We start from the raw sequence: 17,359 nt of genomic DNA, 5'->3' as shown, positions 1-17,359 counted from the left end.
TTTTTTTTTTTGTTCCTTGAACGCCTTCAGGGCACTTTTGGCCAGCGGGCGAGTTGTGAGGTTCGAACTCCAGCAACCTGAGGCTGACAGCTTTATGGAAGCAGCCACTTAAAGGCCTGAGCTAGCGCCAGGCCCCCGCCATACATGTATACACACAAGACGGGTAAGGCAATGATCCTGAGAAACATCAGCAGGGTTTTTAACCTAGCAGTTAACTGGTAGGATTCTCACCCTGACTATATATGCTGATATTTGTGAACCAAGCAATTGCACTGAAGATAGCAATGTGTAATAGAAGGGTCACGTTTGGAATGCCTGTCATTCTTGTCTTCTAAATACGTAGTGCTTATCATGACATACCAATTATTACCATGCTATCTCTCAAGTAAGTGTTTGTGTTTTACAAAATGAAAAGAGTAATAAAAAAAAAAAGACAAGAAAAAAATGTCACAGGACTGTCCTGCTACAATGCTGTATGCGGTTAGATTTCTAAATTTCTGTGTAAAATTATGTAATTGTTTATTCATATTTCTTAAGTATTTTATATTTTTTAATTTTTTTTCTCCATACTCTGTAGGGACTTTAAGTTTAACATATCAATACCTGATGGAAAAATACCTGTTCCATGTTATGCCTAGGTTGTTTGATATTCAGACAGATAGTGAGGTTAAGCTCAACAGCCTAGGTTGTATGGTAATAACAATAAGCTTCTCTTCTGGAGGGTTAACAAACTAAGTTTGCAGACCAAAAATAAGAGAAAAAGAAGGGCCACAAGGAAAGCCAACGTTTTGGCCCTCGCCTTTCAAAGACAGTAAAAACTCAGGACATAGGAGAACCTATATTGTAACATCATGTAACTCAGTTGTGGCCCAAATTTTCTGGAGATTATGGATCACAGAGGAATGTGATCCATGATGTACAATGTGCATAAGGAGAGTCACATGGGAGAAAAAAAAATTCTCTCAAGCTTTCACAGAGAGCAAATTGGTCAAGCAATGGCCATGATTCATCCACATGGCTGACACTGACAAAGGATCTGAAAACTGCAGTACAGAGTTACAGGATAAATCCTGAGGGGACTTGACTGACCTTATCAGATACAAAAGTTACATTTCTTGTTATATAGGTCTTGCTTTATCTTGGTCTTAACCATCCCGCAGAGAAGTATGAAAACAAAGTATAAAAAGTAAAGCCACATTAATATGCTGAGCTGTAAAAGGCTCAAGTCAACAACTTTAGACATTGCCAATCTTATGGAAAACCCACTACTATTATGGTCTACTGGGCTATATTGGGAGATTCTGCTGAATTCAGGCATCTACAATATTTAAACATCAATGGAATGCCATCTCTGACAAAACTAACCAAAAAGTGGGATAGCAATGAATGACCCTTTTTATCTGTATACTCAAAATAGTTGCAATAGATATACAGCTCCATTCTCTTAATTTAATGAATAGAGAGATTTGTTTCAATAGTGTTTTAGACAAGATATCATGTCTGCATCTTGCACAATGAATAACCACTAAGACAACAATATGCAATGTATTAATTATTGAACATGTGCCAGTAATTGGTTGTGAAACTGTGTCATTGATATTTGTTTTTCAATAAAATTACTTTTAAAAAAGGATAAACATAGATTAGAGCTAGTTGTTAAGCTTTCTTTTGGTTCATTACTCTTTAGAAATGGAAGCAAGAAAAACAATATACAGATCTTACAGTAATTTTGCTATCATCTTAGAAGTAGGGGTCAACATTTTTGAAACCTGTCTAATCATATTTTTCTTCTTATGGAATGTGTGGGAATACTCCAATCTATTTCGTTTTTTCTTTAGCTAACGTGTTCTTTCTTATTTTCTTTTTTTATTATTAATTTTATTGAGAAAAAAATAGCAATGAGACAGTTTCAAAACCAATTAGTAAGATAGTTCCAATAATTAATCCACTGCATATTGTAACATATTGTTTCTTAAATCTTTTGTATAAAAGCTTTTTTCTGACTAATGCTCCAATCAGGATGTAACCTATAACACACAACATAGTATTTTGTGGTAACAATGGTAACACATATCCAATGCCTTTAAGAAGTGCTGGGTATATAGCTCAGCAGCACAACACATGCCTAGCAAGCACAAGGTCCTAAATTTGATTCCCAGTACAAAAAAAACTCACAAAATCAATACTATCAAGAATTGTAGGGGCCAGGGAGATGGCTCAGTGGAATAAGTGTTTCACTAGTAAGTGCAAGGGCCTGAGTTCAATCCCCGGTTCCACCAAAAAAAAAAAAAAAAAGGACTTCATGCTAAGTAAGTAGTCCTTCATTGTGGTCTTTAAAAGTAAGCTAAATACAAGAATAAAGAATTGTAGGTATAAGGACAAGTTCTTTGACAGATTTCCCAATACTTCTTTTTCTTCTTTGTCAGGGTCTTACTATGGTAGTTCAGGCTGTTCTTGAACTCACTATGTAGCCCAGGCTGATCTCAAACTCATGGTGATCCTCCTGCCTCAGCCACTTGAGTGCTGGAATTACAGGTATATACCACCACAGCCAGCTTAAAATAATCTTATATTACCATTAACACTATGTAAAATGAAATCACATTTTATAAGACGAATTAAGGAACTACCAATGTAATTATCTTTTCCTACAAAAGTTCATCTCCTACTTACTGCCCCTAGATAATAGATTTTACATCTGTTATAACCCACCCACAGAAACTGGATTTGTTTTGTTTTGCTTTGTTTTTGAACCAGGGATTGAACTTAAGACCTTGCGCTTCCCATGTAGTCACTTATGCCGCTGAGCTATCTCCCTGGCCTCACCCACGAAAACTTCATACATAAATTCAGCTTGGATAAAAGTGAAATATTGTCCTCAAAAGATTGTTTACCATTGTGAAGAACATTTTTCCTTCATCTTACTTTTTTCCCACTACTGAGACAAAATATCCAACACCCAAAGTTGAAAGGTTTACTGTAGCTCAGAGTTTGTAGAGTTTTCAGCCCAAAGTCTCAGCATCTGGTCCTTGATTTTCTTTATTATGTACATGGCTCCTCTCTGCAGCTGACTGGACTGACTGGCATACTTGTATACCTGAGTGGCTCTGTTTTTGAAGGTGCTTTTTGAAATTTGGACTCATACTCACAAACTGATTTAAAATAAAATAAAGCACTATCCTGACAGGATTAGAAGCTTCCCAGTTAAAACCATTTTTGAGAAATACTAGATTTCTCTACAATGGCTTCCCATATTTACTTGGGATTGTTAGGAGTTTCTTTTTCCAGCCCAATAGCTTGAGTCACAAATGTGAGCATATAAGTGGACATTGTGTTACTTCTAATTTTGGATTAGAAGGTATATATCAGGAAATCTAAGCTATTTGAAACCTGTTGTGCATTTTTTGTTGGAATCAACTTTTCTAAGTAAACGAATTTTTGATCCATTTATGTGTGTGTCAAGAAATAAAATGCACACCAGAATGTTAAAAAAAAAAAAGGCAGACTCCCAGATATCACAGTGAAGAAACAGTGCATGGTGCATTAAGCAGAAGGCTTTCAGCTTGCCTTCACCTTTCCCTTCATAGTTCATCCAGGTTACAAGCTATTTGGTTGGTACAACTGCCACACAGGGTGGGCTTTCCCATCAGCCACACCAAGAACTATGCTAAATAAATCAGTGATCTTGTGGGAGACCATCAGGCTGCACTCTCCTAAGAAATGAAGCTCCATTCTTCCATCTTTCTATGAATATTACTTCAACACTATTCACTGAACTACACAGAAATGGCTATATAGAAGCAGTTAGATGGAAGCAGATGTTCCCTTAATTAGCCAAAAGAATGTGATCTAGTCTGGCCAGTACATCAACATGTCTCACTGCAGCACAGGTGTGAGCAGTGCCCCCTTGCTGATGGCTGGAATAGGGAGCTCAAGCAAGAGCCCTTGAGATTGTAGGGCTAATACATGAGATAACATCTCAGGTGAGGTTACAGAACAAAGGAAGAACTACACCTCCTGGCAATAAATGTACCAGCCTTGCCCAAATCAAACTGTCTCTCGCACTGCCAAGTGGAGGCCTCTAAGCCTAGTACAAGTTGTTGTTTCTCCTTGAAACCAATGTCTGCAAAGTTTCTATTCCCTAGCACTCTATTGCAACCTCCACCCACCTCCCTCACTGAAACCAATAAAAACTATGAGCTTTTAGACTTGAGGACTTTTGCTCCACAGAAAACACTGGTTACCCCACAGCACTTTAAGTGTAAAACTGTCTTTATTTTGCATCTATGTGCCATGTTCCTAGAGGAGGTTAGACAGATACTCTCCTTGGGGGTTTCTGTATGGATTAATTACAAACTTTCAATCCATACATACATGCTCTAGATCCAGCCACATCCAGAAAGACCCACCTATGAGTACATGAAGCTTGGGGAGACACCTAGATATAAGCCACAGCAGGCTTTTTTTGGGGGGGTAGGGGGGATTGGAGTTTGAATTCAAGAACTGAGATTCATGTTAAACATGGGCTATATCACCAACAAATATCCCCAATTTTATTTTTTTTTTTTTTTTGGTTCCTCGAATGCCTTCAGGGCACTTTTGGCCAGCGGGAGAGTTGTGAGGTTCGAACTCCAGCAACCTGAGGCTGACAGCTTTGTGGAAGCAGCCACTTAAAGGACTGAGCTAGGGCCAGGCCCCTAATATCCCCAATTTTAAAGTAGAATTTTTTTAACTATCATAGAATGGAATTTGAAGGAGAAAAATCACAAAATTTGGTTTACTCAAATCATTCAAAATATAAATTCTGCACATTATGGGTTATTTACAGCAAAATTAAAAATTCAAAACAGATTTCTCTTTACCATCTAGCATACATCTAGCCATATCTGATCACAACTTGAGACATACAAAGATGAGATTAATTTAAATCTTAGTTTAAGTCCTAGAAGAAGGGACAGTAGAAGAACCACATGGACTCACTCTCTCTCCACCTCTCTCCAGGAAGAGAGGGCTCCCAAAGGGTGAAGGGGATCGAGGCACCCTGACTCTTACAGTGATGTCCTGGCAGCAAGAGATCCTTCTGATATCTCTGCAGTGAGCAGCTGCTGCTGGAACAGATATCAGGTGCTCGTTTCATCCACTAAGCATGTGCTTAACTAGGCAATCTTCAGTGAAGCATGTGGACGCTTGTATCCCACCCATGAGTTATGTGCCAGCAACAAAGCTGTGACATCGACTTCCATCTCTCTTACCTATGCTGATAATCATTTTCTGCTAAATCACTGCAGTCCCAAAAAGAAAGATGAAAACTCAGCCCTAACAGCCATTTTTGACATGAGATACACTAAATCTAGACACTGTATTACATATATCTACATATCAATAAACTCATACAGTTATCACAACTCTGGAAACAAGTTAAAAATATACATCTATTTCAGTTACATTTATTGACTAAAGTTAACAAATATCTCTTGAAAATGGATGCTACAGGAACTTTTTTAAAAATTGTACATTTCTGCTTCCTTTCTTCATATTAGCATATAATATTGAGATCTTTACTTCACATGTATAAGTCAACTAAACATTGTATTTCATCAGATTAACCCCTCTCCCATGATCAATCTCAGGGTCTTATGCATGCTAGTGCACTGCTCTACTGAAATAGCCCAGGAGCTATTTCCCCTGTGCAGTAATTCACCAGATTAATGAAAAGAATTTAATCAGGGGCCCAGGATATAGCTCAGTGACATAAGTACCTGCCTGGCAAGCACAAGTGTCTTAGTTACTGGGACAAATACCCGACACTCAAAATGAAGGAAGGAAAGGTTTATTTAGCTCACAGTTACTGGAGGTTTCAGTCCATACTCAGCTGGGTCCAATGCAGAGCAGCACAGAGCAGAAAGCAACTTTCATGGCGGTGGCAAAGAGCAAGAGTGCAAGGGAGGGGTAGCAGCAGCTCAAGCAGCTAGCTTCTCTTCCCACCTTACATTGTAATGCAAATTACCTGCCCCAGGGTAGGGGAAGTACTCACACCTATGGGTACTTCCCAGTACTTACCCACCTATGGGTAATCCCAGCAGTACTAAAACCCATAATCCCAGCCTTGGATCACACATAATCCCAGTGGATCATGAGTTGACACAAACTCTAGAAGTCCTCACCCCATGACTACATGAGGCTCTGGGGGGACAACGAGACACAAACCATAACAACAAGGTCCTGAGTTCAATTCCCAGTACAAAAAAAAAAAAAAATCAGAAATGTCAGATACAATGGAAAGATTATACTATTACTAACCTTGGTGAGGTAGTTCTCCATGCTGTTGTTTGAAGGCTGTGGGTTGAATCTAGGAACCACTAAATTTTCTCTAGTATGAAAACTTCTGGGTAGCCCCAAATTATGATCAAAATTTCTGACAGAAGGACACTCTAGGACAGGTCTTGTATTAACATTGCTCAACAAAGATCTGTATTGCTGCTTTTCCTCCAGAAATTTGGTGTTGGCCTCTTCCAGAAACTCAATAGCCCTGTGAAGAATGCAAAAGGCAAAAACTTAGTATCTCATTTTTCTCTGACTCCTTTTTTGGGGGGGAGGAGTTTGAGATAGAGCTTTCTATATAGCCCAGGCTGGCCTTGAACTCACAGTGATCTTTCTGCTTCAGCCTCAAGTGCTGGGATTACAGGCATATGCTGTTAAGCAGGACCCTAAATTACTCTAAAAGACTTGGATTTTTCAAAACTGCCATAAGAATGTATGGAATTTCCATTTGGTGTTCAGTGACTTAACAGTGAAAATGTATCTGCACGCCTTTCAAAGAACAGCTAAAGGAAAGGAAGCACATATATTTATAGGGGGATTCCTAACTAAGAAGTAATTCTAACAAAGCAGGAAAGAGAGAGATGGTTGTAAATGTTTTCTGGCTCAAATTAGAAACACTGCTACTTCTTGGAAGACTACTTACAAAATTTCTGAGGAAGCCACTAAACACTTGAATTTAAAGGGTATTTCTAGAAGATAATGAGCAGGCTAATTAACCTGAAAGTAGCCATTTTACTCTGTATAAATATATACACCTATAATCCCATCACTCTAGGAAATTGAGACAGGAGGATCACAAGTTGAAGCCAAGCCTGTTTGACTCAGTGAGACTCTGTCTCAGAACAGGGGAGAGGGGGCTGGGTTCAATCCCCATTACTGAAAAGAATACATATGTATGTGTGTATGTCTGTATGACATACAGACAGACATATGAAAACATTATGTTGTACTCCTTACTTACAATTAAAAAAATAAAACTGAAACAAAAGTTATAAATGCTTATATTTAGCTAAATAGTTTAGGAATTTAAAAAACATTTCTCAAAGATATTTTCCAGTCCTAGCTTTCCCAGGGGTATATCTGCCCATTACTTGGCACTAAGAAACTAATTTAGAACAACCATCTCCAGAAAAGGAGGCCACTGGCTTCATAATCACAACAAACCAGGGCAGCTCCTGGGCTGGGAATACTGTTCTGAAGGCACTGCAAATGACCCGCCTCTTCTGTTTTCCACCCACCCCTCACACTGATTTTCACATGAGTGCACTGTACTTCTGCTATCCCTATATCACAAGTATGACTTTATGGAGAAGAGAAAAAAACATATGGGACAATTGGTTTTTAGGCAGCTTCTAGTGATAACAAAGATCATAGTAAAGGACAGCTATTTTACCAAGTGGCAGAATGTGTCTTGTATTAGTAGTTGACCTTTTGGATTTATATTGTAATCTTCAAAAAAATAAGGCTAATAAATCTATTTAAGTGAAAAGCAATATGTAATGAAACAACAGTATAACTTTCTAAATGATAGAACTTCAAAAATATCTGAAAAGGGGCTGGGGAGATAGTTTGGTGGTCTAAGCACCTGCCTGGCAAGCACAAGGACCCGGGTTTGATCCCTGGTACTGCATGCCTTGCTGGCCCTGGAACCATAGGCACATCAAGCCAGCCATCAAACCTGGGCATGGTGGTGCATGCCTGTAATCCCAGTGCTGCAAAGGCTGAGCAGGAGGATCACTACAAGTTTAAACTGGGTAAACAGACCCTTTACTAAATAAATAACTTTAAAAATATATTAAAAATATCTGAAAGACCAAGTAAAACTGTCTACATAAGAATACTAAAACCAAGCTAGTCATAGTGGTAAGCATTTTTAATCCCAGCACTTGAGAGACTGAAGCAGAATTCCCATGAGTTCGAGACCAATATGGGCTATATAGTGAGTTCAAGGGAAGCCTGTACTACTATAAAGAAAGACTTTTTCTCAAAAAACTAAAATCCAATAAAAGGAAGAAAAATAGAAACTGTCCTAGACTAACATTTTAAAGATAAGTCCATTTAATAACTTATTTTCCAAAGTACCCACTAAGCATTCATATCCTACTAATTTCATGAACCTGTCTTTAAAAATGACGCTTTTGGGAAAAATTAATGAGCTTAGCTTATTTTCTCTGATTCTGTTTTGACTTACCTGTTTAGTTTACAGAACAATGATTCTGTAGCTTTGAACTCTTCTACATAGAGTTGCCTGTATTTTTCCAGCTCTATTTTAGCAGAATCTTCTTGAGATTTTGTTTTAGAGAGCTCCAATTCCAGGTCTTTAATTCGGAGTTCCATCTGCTTTTTCACTGAAGCATTTTCCTTCTTTCTTAACTGTTCTAACTGTTCTAGAGATGCTACTTGTGTCTAAAGAAAATTAAAGGATATATTTTGAAAATAATTATGACCCATAAACAAAAAGCAAATAGGCAGTGAATGTTATATTCAAAAAAATTTTTACAGTACAAAATTACAATGTCATTAGTTCCCTTCATAATACTTCCCCTACTTTAGAATACACCTATCCCTTTATTCTTGCCATTTTCTGAAGCACTTCTGGAAGTCCTCCTTCATGACCATCTTTACAAGATCTGATTAAAAGCAGTAAATGCTGCTGTTGCTGAGTGCCACGCAATGGAAAGGTAGGCTCATAAAAACATGATGGTGAGTGCTCATCTACCTTGTCCACCAGATCTGGCCCCATGTGACTTCTGGCTCTTTCCCAGAGTCAAAGTGACCATGAAATGCAAACATTTGGACTCAATTCAGGATATCAAAACAGCTGTGACAGCACAACTGAGGGTACTCATGAATTGAGTCCACCTGCCACTTTCTCAAGCACTTCTGGAAGTGGCAAGAACAATGGGACAAGCACAGCCCAAGCGAGTATTTTGAGGGGGACTAAAAAAATGTAAAACATTCACTGTATCTTTTGATCATCATTCATAGTTCCTTTGTATCTATTTCCTTTAATTTTGAGCCAGTGATTGAGAGAGGAATTTTTTTGTATGGCAAAAACACACTGGGATTTATCATCAATATCAACTGGGCCACACGTGAAGTGGAGGAGCCAGGGTGCCACACAAAAAGCCAGGTGGCTGGGAGTAAAGATGGTGAAGCTGGATAGCTCAGCCATGAACTGTAGTCCCAAGAAGCATCTGAAGTGAGTAGCAGCTCCAAAGCACTGGATACTGGGTAAACTGACTGCTGTGTTTGCTCCTAGTCCATCCACTGGTCCCCATAAGCTAAGAGAATGTCTGTCTCTCATCATCTTCCTAAGGAACACACTCAAGTACACTCTGACAGGAGATGAAGAAAATTTGCATGCAACATTTCATTAAGATTAATGGCCAAATATTTTGCTGAATTCACGCACCTACAATATTTAAATGACAATGTAATACCCATCTCTGAAAAAACTAAAAAAGGGGGGGGGGATACAAATGAAGGACCATTTTGTATCTATATATACAAAATAGGATAGATATAGAGCTACTTTCCCTTAATTCAATGAGAAGAAAGATTTGTACTAATAGTGTTTGGACAGGATATCATGTCTGCATCCTATACTACGAATAACCACTAAGAAGACAACAATATGCAATGTATTAATTATTGAAACTGTCCTACTAATCGGTTTGAAACTGTCTCATTGCTATTTGTTTCACAATAAAATTAATTTTAAAAAAGATCAACGGCAAAATCCAAACTGATAAAACCTATCCTACTGGTTTTATGGATGTCATCAGCATTGACAAGACAGGAGAGCATTTCCATCTGATCTATGACACCAAGGGGTCACTTTTCTATTCACCAAATTATACCTGAGGAAGCCAAGTACAAGCTGTGCAAAGAAAGGAAGATCTCTGTGGGCACAAAAAGGATCCCTCATCTGGTGACCCATGATGCTCCCACCATTCACTACCCTGACCCCTTCATCAAGTTCAGTGACACCATCCAGATTGATTTGGCATCTGTCAAAACCACCAATTTCATCAAGTTTGACACAGGTAACCTGTCTATGGTGACCCAAGAGGCTAACTTGGGAAGAATTGGAGTGATCACCAACAGAGAGAACCCTGGCTCTTTTGATGTGGTTCCTGTGAAAGATGCCAACAGCAACAGCTTTGCCACTCAGCTCTAAAACATCTTCATCATCAGCAAAAGCCGCAAGCCACAGATTTCTCTTCCACAAGGAAAAGGAATCTGCTTCACCATTGCTAAAGAGAGAGATAACAGGCTGGCAGCCAAACAAAGCAGTGGGTGAATTGGTCTCTAACGACATGTTACAGAGGTCACTGTTTAAAGATAACAGAGCATGCTTTTTAAAAAGTATCAACTGCATTAAATCTGAAATATAAAAATTTTGAATCTGTGTCTTTATTGGTGGTACTAGGGATCCAACTCAGTGCTAGGCAAGCACCCCACCCACTGAGTTCCATCTTTAGCCCTAAATCATTCTTATTACTCATGTAATCTGATCATTCAAAGAAAATAATTCAAAAAATTAAAAACTCAACAAGGGAACAATACTGCCAGGCTATTCTATAACTGCTACAACAGAAGTTTCTTTGGCTCTTAACAATTTATGCCCATTCATCTTTTAAAAAAAACTAAAGATTGTCAAATAAATATTATTTTGAGAGATAAATTTAGTTATAGTAAAACAAATATTTAGGACACAAAATGTCATCTTCCTTCTAGAAAGGAACTTGACAAAAATTATAAAGGAAGCAGGAGAAACATATATAATGGAAACATCCAAAATATAATTTAATAAAATAATTTAAGCATTTTAAAGAGAAATAAATTAACCTGTAAAAATAAATTGACTTGTTTTAATTTTTCCAACTCTTGTCTTGCTCTTTCTTCAATCTCCTGTTTATGCTGCTCCACTTGGCGATGTTCTACCACATTTTTTTCTATGTAACTTTTGAGGTTTTCTACTTCTTGTTCCAACTGCATTTTACTCTCTTCTAGTATTTCGCATTTCTTTTGTATAAATTGCAGAGATAATAAGTTCTGATAGAGAAACTGATTATCTGTATCCTGCTGAAGACATGTGGAAGATGTAGTTTCCAGTTTTGCTGCAAGATCATCAAACTGCATGAATAAAATAACACAGATAGAGAATGAAGAAAATGGGCTGAAAATAGTCTAGGACAAAGCAAATAAAAATTTCTCACATAAATTCACTTGTAATAAAATATAGTCCACACTAGATTCTTGACTTACTCAGAAAATCAACATGGTTTAAAGGCATCAGGAGTCACAAAGTAGATTCTTCACACTCATTATCTTTGTCACAAAACGTGTGCATGTGATTCTGGACTTTTTCTAGGATTGTGTCATTTCTGCTCTTAAAATAACTGAGTCAGCTCTTCGTAGTACACCTCTCTTAGCCCTACTCCATCTCCATGCCATAATTTCTAAAAAAAATTTAGGGACATCATTCTAAGCCATTTAGGTTTGAACCAATAAAAGGCCACCAGTGTAAGTCTGTGAAAATAAGTATGTCACAACTCTGGTACATATGTATTTTAGTTACAAGCTTTTTCCTGAATTGCAAAAGTTTCAAGTTAATGTTCTGTGGGGTAATGAGTCTCTGTTAGGATCAGTAACATTCCCCAGTATAAAAGCTTAGTCACATGATCTATGTATTTTTTGGAACAAAAATAACTTAATTCAAAGGTGCTGTCTTATAATTTTCTCATCCCTTCCATGAAGAAAGCATACTAAACAACAATAACAACAAAAATGTTGTGAGATGTCAGTGGCATTGAGAAGTACCGTCATCTTTAGATCAGATCACTAGAATAGCAGTTTAAAAGCATTTCTACACACTTTTTGACATTTCTCCTGGAGAATGCCCTCCCCTGAACAGGAAGCTTACCTTTGTAACTGGTTTCTAATGAAAAGGATATAGTCGAACTGTTGTGTGACTTCTCAGATGAGGAAGATTTGGTATCTTTCACCTGAGTTTCCCTAGGGAACCAGGCTCCATACAGCAAGAAAGCTTGAGCCACAAGTGAATCCTCAGGTATGTGGTCCACTGGCTGCCGGGCTGAAGGCCCAGATAAAGCCTGCTCTGACTACCAGATATGTGTATATATATCCTTTAGATGGATCTAGTCCCTGGCTTTAAGTCACTCCAGCTGAGGTCAAGTGGTGAAGGATAAACTGACCTCACTGACCCTGACAGAACTGCAGATTATGAACAAAATAAATCTTGCTTTGTGACAATGAAGTTTGAGGTGTTATGTTGTAAATTAATAACTACACATATACATCTGGAAATGGTGACACATACTTGTAATCCCAGAACTTGGGGAGTTCAGGCAGGAGGATCGCTGTGAATCTGAGATAAGCCTGGGCTAAAAAGTGAGCTCAAGGCCAGCCTGAACTACATGGCAAGACCAGTTTCAAACAAACAAAAATACGAAAATAACAATACCCCTGGAACCAACACAATAACTATGAAGACACTGATATGAAATGATGGATCAGAACTCAGGTTTCCTGGCCACTATGCCCCAAGCACTCTTCCTCTTGGTTTCCTAGGCACCCTGTCCCAATCACAGCCCCAACCCCTCCCTGTATTGTACTCTAGTCTCTGTTCACTTCCCTTTGACCCATGCTGGTCTCAGCTCACTTCCCTCTGACCTAAGCGGAGCTACACCTCAAAGAAAACAATGATGTTCACCTAAAATCTGGCTGTTCCAGGCCAGGATCACCCTCTCTGGAAACTCCTATAGTTTCCTGCCCCTGGTCCATGACACAACCATCCACATAAGCCTCTAATAAACCTGCTTTACTCATGTCAATGTGTCTGGTTTGGTCTGTGTGGGTTCAACTGCCTCAGTTTGTCCTTTCACTAAGTCATTTGAAACAAAACTAGAACATGTGGAAGGTCTCTGGATTAGATGTAAATAGAAGAAATGACATAAAAAAGAAAGCAAGCCACAAGACTCCAAAGGGACTGTTAGTGGAAGAGTGATGGTCCTTAAAAGAAGCTGAAAGGACGGACTTTGAGGAGAGTAAAAAAAAATGATACTGATACCTGGGAAAAGAGACAACTCTTGCAACATAGCAGCTGAAAGAAAAATTGCTGAAAGACGAGCTAAAGAAAGACTTGCTGGAAGCACTTCTGGGTTTACTGGGTTCGAATACCTGCTTCTCATTTGTAGCTTTCCTAAAGGTCAAATAATGCTAAAATAAATGGCTTCTGGGATTAGATCAAATCCAGGGTGCTACTGAGAACACATGATCTAAAGATGAAGCCAACACTATGACTATAAAACCCTTTGGAAAGACCTCAGAAAGATTTAAGCTGTGCCTGAAATATCCTGAAGGATTGAAAGGCATGAAAATCTTCATGGAACTGCCCTAGTCCAGCATCACAGGAAGCCCAAGACAGAAAGCTTATGTCAAAGATATTTGTAAAAGTAACTTTCACAGGGCATGAATCCAATAAAATTTACAGGAAATGTAAAGCTGTTGAGAAAATTTAGTAGGAAAAACACTACATGAACTGAGACACCAAGACAGTAAACACAAAAAAACTTCTGATGTTGAAAGTTCTGCCTGTAGGAAGCAGACTGAGCAAACCCATCAGTTGCATGGGCTATTTCTTATGAAAAGAGTACATCAGAGCAGTCAGGGTCTGAAGAAAGACCCAAAGAGAATCATTTCATGTCCAGAACTAATTTTTTTTTTATTCATTTAGTACAGGGTATACAGGGTCTCACTATATAGATGGAACTTGTAGTGACTGTTCTATTTTCAGCCTACCAAGCGCTGGGATTACAGGCATGTGCCACCATGCCCAGTCTCAATCACTATCAGCACACTCCAGGTATGGGACCAGCTCAGCACACAGGGGATCAAACCCCAGTCCCTGCGTCTGCCTAATCAGGTGATTTAATCAGCTGGGCTATCTGGCCGGCCAATCAGAACTAACTGTTGATTGATTAAAAATGTGGAAACAATCATTTGTCCTCCCTCATCCCCAGTTGAGAGGAAAGGTGTTTAGCAGTTTAGCAGAATGCTGGTTTGTGGGTAGTAAAACTGTTTCTTTTGTTTTGAAGGTCTCATATTGGGAGAGATAGTATTCTTTAGTGTGTGCAACCCAGATTCCTCACTTGTTTGCACCTGCTCAGGATGGTAAGAGCTTGTGTTTCTGGCTTGCATATGATATCACAATACATGAGACTGGCAGCAGGTATCAAGTGAGAAGGAGGATATAAAAAATTACAGCTGAGTGGCAGAGTGTGTTGATTTTACAAAATGTCTTTTGACATTATTCATTCTATAAAAGAGGTAAGAATACGTAGATTGGGCTAGCCAGATGGTGCAGTGGACTAAAGTGGCCGCTTCAGCAGAGCTCAGTGGCAGGAGGCTTGATCCCTTGTGTGCTGTGCTGGTCCTGCCCCCCCAGGCACACTGAGATAGCAATTGAGACTGGGTGTGGTGGTGTACACCCAAAATCCCAGCCCTTGGGAGGCTGAAAAGAGGAGAATCACTGAGTCCAATCTGCATAGTGAGACCCTGTAGACCCCGTTCTAAAATTCATAAAAGTAAAAATTTAAAAAAAGCAGAAAATGGAAAGATGTTCCATGCTTCTAGATAGGAAGAACCAACATCGTAAAGATGGCCATACTCCCAAAATTGCTGTACAGATTTAATGCAATCCCTATCAGATTACCACCAACATACCTCCTAAACTTTATTTGGAACCAGAAAAGACCTAGAATAGCAAAGGCAATCCTGGGCAATAAAGACAAGGCAGGAGGCATTACAATTCCTGACATGAAATTATACAATAAGGCTACTATGATAAAATCAGCATGGTATTGGCAACAAAATAGACCTGAGGATCAATGGAATAGATTAGAGGATGCTGAAGCCCCTACAAACACACTCAGCCACCTTATCTTTCACAAAGGGGCCAAATATACTCACTGGAAGAAAGATAGCCTCTTTAACAAATGGTGCTGGAAAAACTAGCTCTCTACATGCCGAAAACTAAAACTTGACCCAGGACTATCAACATGCGCTAAGCTAAAGTCAAACTGGATTAAAGATTTAAACATTAAAACACAGACACTAAATCTCCTGGAAGAGAAAGTAGGAGGAACTCTTAAAAGACAGGGGTAGGCAAAGAGTTCCTGAACAGAAATCAAATCGCATGGGAAACACTTGAAAGAATTAACAACTGGGACCTGCTCTTACTGAGAAGTTTTTTCACATCAAAAGAAATTACCAACAAAGTGAAAAGACAACCCACAAATTTGGAAAAAAATCATGACAAATAAGTACTCAAGCAAAAGTCTGCTCTCTAGAATTTATAAAGAACTAAAAAACACTAGGGCCCCAAAATTTAAAGACCTGGTCCAGAAATGGGCATCCGAGATGGACACACACTTCTCAGAGGATGAAATTAAAGAAGAGAATAAATATATGAAAAAATGTTCCAGATCACTAGCCCTCCGTGAAATGCAAAGTAAAACAACATTGAGATAGCAGCTCACCCCAGAAAGAATGGCTATCATAAAGAAATCAACCAAAAACAAATGATGGAGAAGTTGTGGGGAAAAAGGAACCCTTCTCCACTGCTGGTGGGAATGTAGACTGGTGCAACCATTATGGAAATCAATATGGAGACTCCTTAGAAAAGTTGATCTGGAAATCCCCTTTAAACCAGCTATTCCTCTCCTGGGAATCTTCCCGGAGGATCTGAAAACATCACATCATAGGGATATATGTGTGCCTATGTATTTATAGCAGCACAATTTGTGATAGCCAAGTCTTGGAAACAACCAAGATGCCCATCACCTGAGGAATGGATGAAAAAGATGTGGTATTTTTCTACTATGGAGTATTACTCAGCAATAAAAAATGATAAACTCGAAGCCTTTATATTGAAGTGGATGCCACTTGAACATATACTCCTAAGTGAAATAAACCAGACACACATGTGTAAATATCATATAGTTTCCCTAGTATAAGAACTCAAAAGAAGAAATACAAATAGAAAGGTATAATACAACTAAAAGGAAAGCAAGAACTCGAGCACTAATTAAGAGAGGGAAAAGAGAAGATCTAAAAAACATGACAGTGACAAGCCATACAGCTATACGTAGAAGATGGGCAAGGCAATGATCCTGAGACTCTTCGGAAGATTTTTCAATCTAGCTGTTAAATGGAAAGATTCTCACCCTGACTAACTACATATACTGATACCTGTGAACTAAGCAACTGCACTGAAGATGGCAATTTGTAATAGTAGGTTCATGCTTGGAGTGCCTGTCATTCTGGTCTTCTGAATATGGGCTGCTTGTCATGACATGTCAGTTGCTGCTGTGCTGTCTCTCGGGTAGATGATTGCTCAAAAAGAATGGGGTTGTGAATGAAGGCAGGAGACAGGAAAAGGAATGTTGTGGTACTGTCCTGCTTCAAGGCTGTATATGGCTAGATTTTTGGACTTACGTATAAACATAAGAATTATACAATTCTTTTTGCCTATTTTTAAAATATATTTTAATTTTTAAATGTTTTTTCATCATATTCTGTAGAAACTTAAAGTTCAACATATCAATACTTGATGAAAAATAACTGTTCCATGTTATGTCTAAGATGTTTGATATTCAGACAGTGAGGTTAAGCTTAACAGCCTAGGTTGCATGGTAATAACGACAAACGTCTCTTCTGGAGGGTTAACAACCTAAGTTTGCAGATCAAAATTAGAGAAAAAGGAGGGCTGCAAGGAAAGCCAACATTTTGGCTCTAGTCTTCCAAGATCAATTAAGACTCAGGACATATGAGAACTTGTACTGTCATGTCATGTAAGTCAGTAGTGTCCCAAATTTTCTGATCAAGAAGATTATGGGGCCAAAGAGGAAAGTGATCGATGATGTAAAGTGTGCCTAAGGAGAGTCACATGGAGAGAAAAAACATTCTCTCAGGCTTTCACAGAGAGCACAATGGCCAAGCAATGGCC

General features: G+C 38.6%; 1 protein-coding gene across 1 annotated transcript in view; it reads right to left on the bottom strand.

Annotated features, from left to right (window-relative positions):
• Window positions 1–17,359, bottom strand: part of LOC111816363 (ankyrin repeat domain-containing protein 26-like) — a 38,578-nt gene that overhangs the window by 10,399 nt on the left and 10,820 nt on the right. The window contains exons 4-5 of the mRNA XM_023713363.1: window positions 8,513–8,727; window positions 6,301–6,529 (exon numbers count right to left, since the gene is read on the bottom strand). Of these exons, the coding sequence (XP_023569131.1) occupies window positions 6,301–6,529; window positions 8,513–8,727 (444 nt within the window). The remainder of the gene's footprint in view (window positions 1–6,300; window positions 6,530–8,512; window positions 8,728–17,359) is intronic.

Source organism: Octodon degus, unplaced genomic scaffold, assembly GCF_000260255.1.
Source record: "Octodon degus isolate 3935 unplaced genomic scaffold, OctDeg1.0 scaffold00031, whole genome shotgun sequence".
Lineage (NCBI taxonomy): Eukaryota > Metazoa > Chordata > Mammalia > Rodentia > Octodontidae > Octodon > Octodon degus.
This window is presented reverse-complemented; position numbering and strand designations above follow the sequence as displayed.